The sequence below is a fragment of the Entamoeba invadens genome (genome assembly GCF_000330505.1).
Source record: "Entamoeba invadens IP1 unplaced genomic scaffold scaff_1105074726067, whole genome shotgun sequence".
Classification (NCBI taxonomy): Eukaryota; Evosea; order Mastigamoebida; family Endamoebidae; genus Entamoeba; species Entamoeba invadens.
In genome coordinates, this window is record NW_004191858.1 from 2,026 (window position 1) to 3,247 (window position 1,222).

The 1,222-nt window shown below is 27.6% G+C and overlaps 1 protein-coding gene across 1 annotated transcript; it reads left to right on the forward strand.

Annotated features, from left to right (window-relative positions):
• Nucleotides 1–308: 308 nt before the first annotated feature.
• Nucleotides 309–1,075, forward strand: EIN_013710 (hypothetical protein; the record flags this gene model as incomplete). The annotated part of the gene is made up of 2 exons (XM_004185595.1): nt 309–414; nt 507–1,075. 2 exons carry the CDS (start codon nt 309–311, stop codon nt 1,073–1,075), a joined length of 675 nt encoding a protein of 224 aa, XP_004185643.1.
• Nucleotides 1,076–1,222: the final 147 nt, after the last annotated feature.

Genomic DNA, 1,222 nt, shown 5'->3' on the forward strand with positions numbered 1-1,222 from the left:
ACTAGAAAATCTAAAAATCGAAATAAATACATATTTTCAAAATAGTAGTGTGGTACAATGTCGATTATAACACTTTTGTGATAAACAAAAATTCAAATTTCATATTTAAAGATGTTACATTCACTAAGAATGACAGACTAAAATATGGATCAACAATTCCAAAAGAAGTTGCATCACTTGGAGTTGATACTTTTCGGTCATTAAACTCCATCGACTTTATAATTCTTCCCCAAAACGTCACACAAATACATGAAAGGTGTTTCGAAGGTTGTTCAACACTAACTTCTCTCCAAATCACAACAAATCTGATGAAAATAGAACCTGGAGCATTTTCAATGTGTCGAACTCTAAAAATAGTGTTATTACCATTACAAATACTTTATCATTCTACAGCACAATCTGATATTATAAATGGTTTGTTTATAAACTATATTTTTATAACAATTAAATTATTATTGATAATAATTATTCTATAATACTATAATAAAACAACTCATGTGAAGTAGACGTCAATAATTATAATCAACCAAAGAGTTACTTGGGTGGGTGTTGTTTCAATTGTTGTGAATCACTTGTAGAAGTTGAGCTTCCTGATTTCTATGAGTATTATGGAAGTGATTGCTTCTCAAAATGTTCGAGTCTTCAAACTATTAAAATATCAGAGAGTGTCACACATCTCAATGATTATTGTTTCAATCAATGCATTTCATTGAGTATAGTAGTGTTTAACAAAAACTTGCGATTTATCGGAAATAGTTGTTTTGCGTACTGTTCTTCACTCTGTGAAATAAATCTCCCACCAACAGTTGAAAAACTTGGAACTCTTTCATTTATAGAATGTAAAAATTTGATGGTATTAAGTGTGCCTGATAATACAACGTATATTGGTGAATACTCCTTTGACCACTGCAACAAACTTTCAAATATAACATTTAACACAAAACTCGTCGAAATTCGAAACAACACTTTTTCTTATTGTGATTGTCTGACAAATGTATTTATACCAAAGAACATTAAGATTATTGAAAAATATGCGTTTCAAAAATGTAAAAATTTGAATATATTTTTTAAATAGAATAACGTTATTTACAATAAACAATGCTTTTAAACGTATTTAAAAATCAATTGAACGCATATAAAAGTTCATGTGTTGTTGTCTTTAAACAAATTTCTATGTTTAACTTTCGTTGTTATATATAAAGATTTATATTTTATAATTATG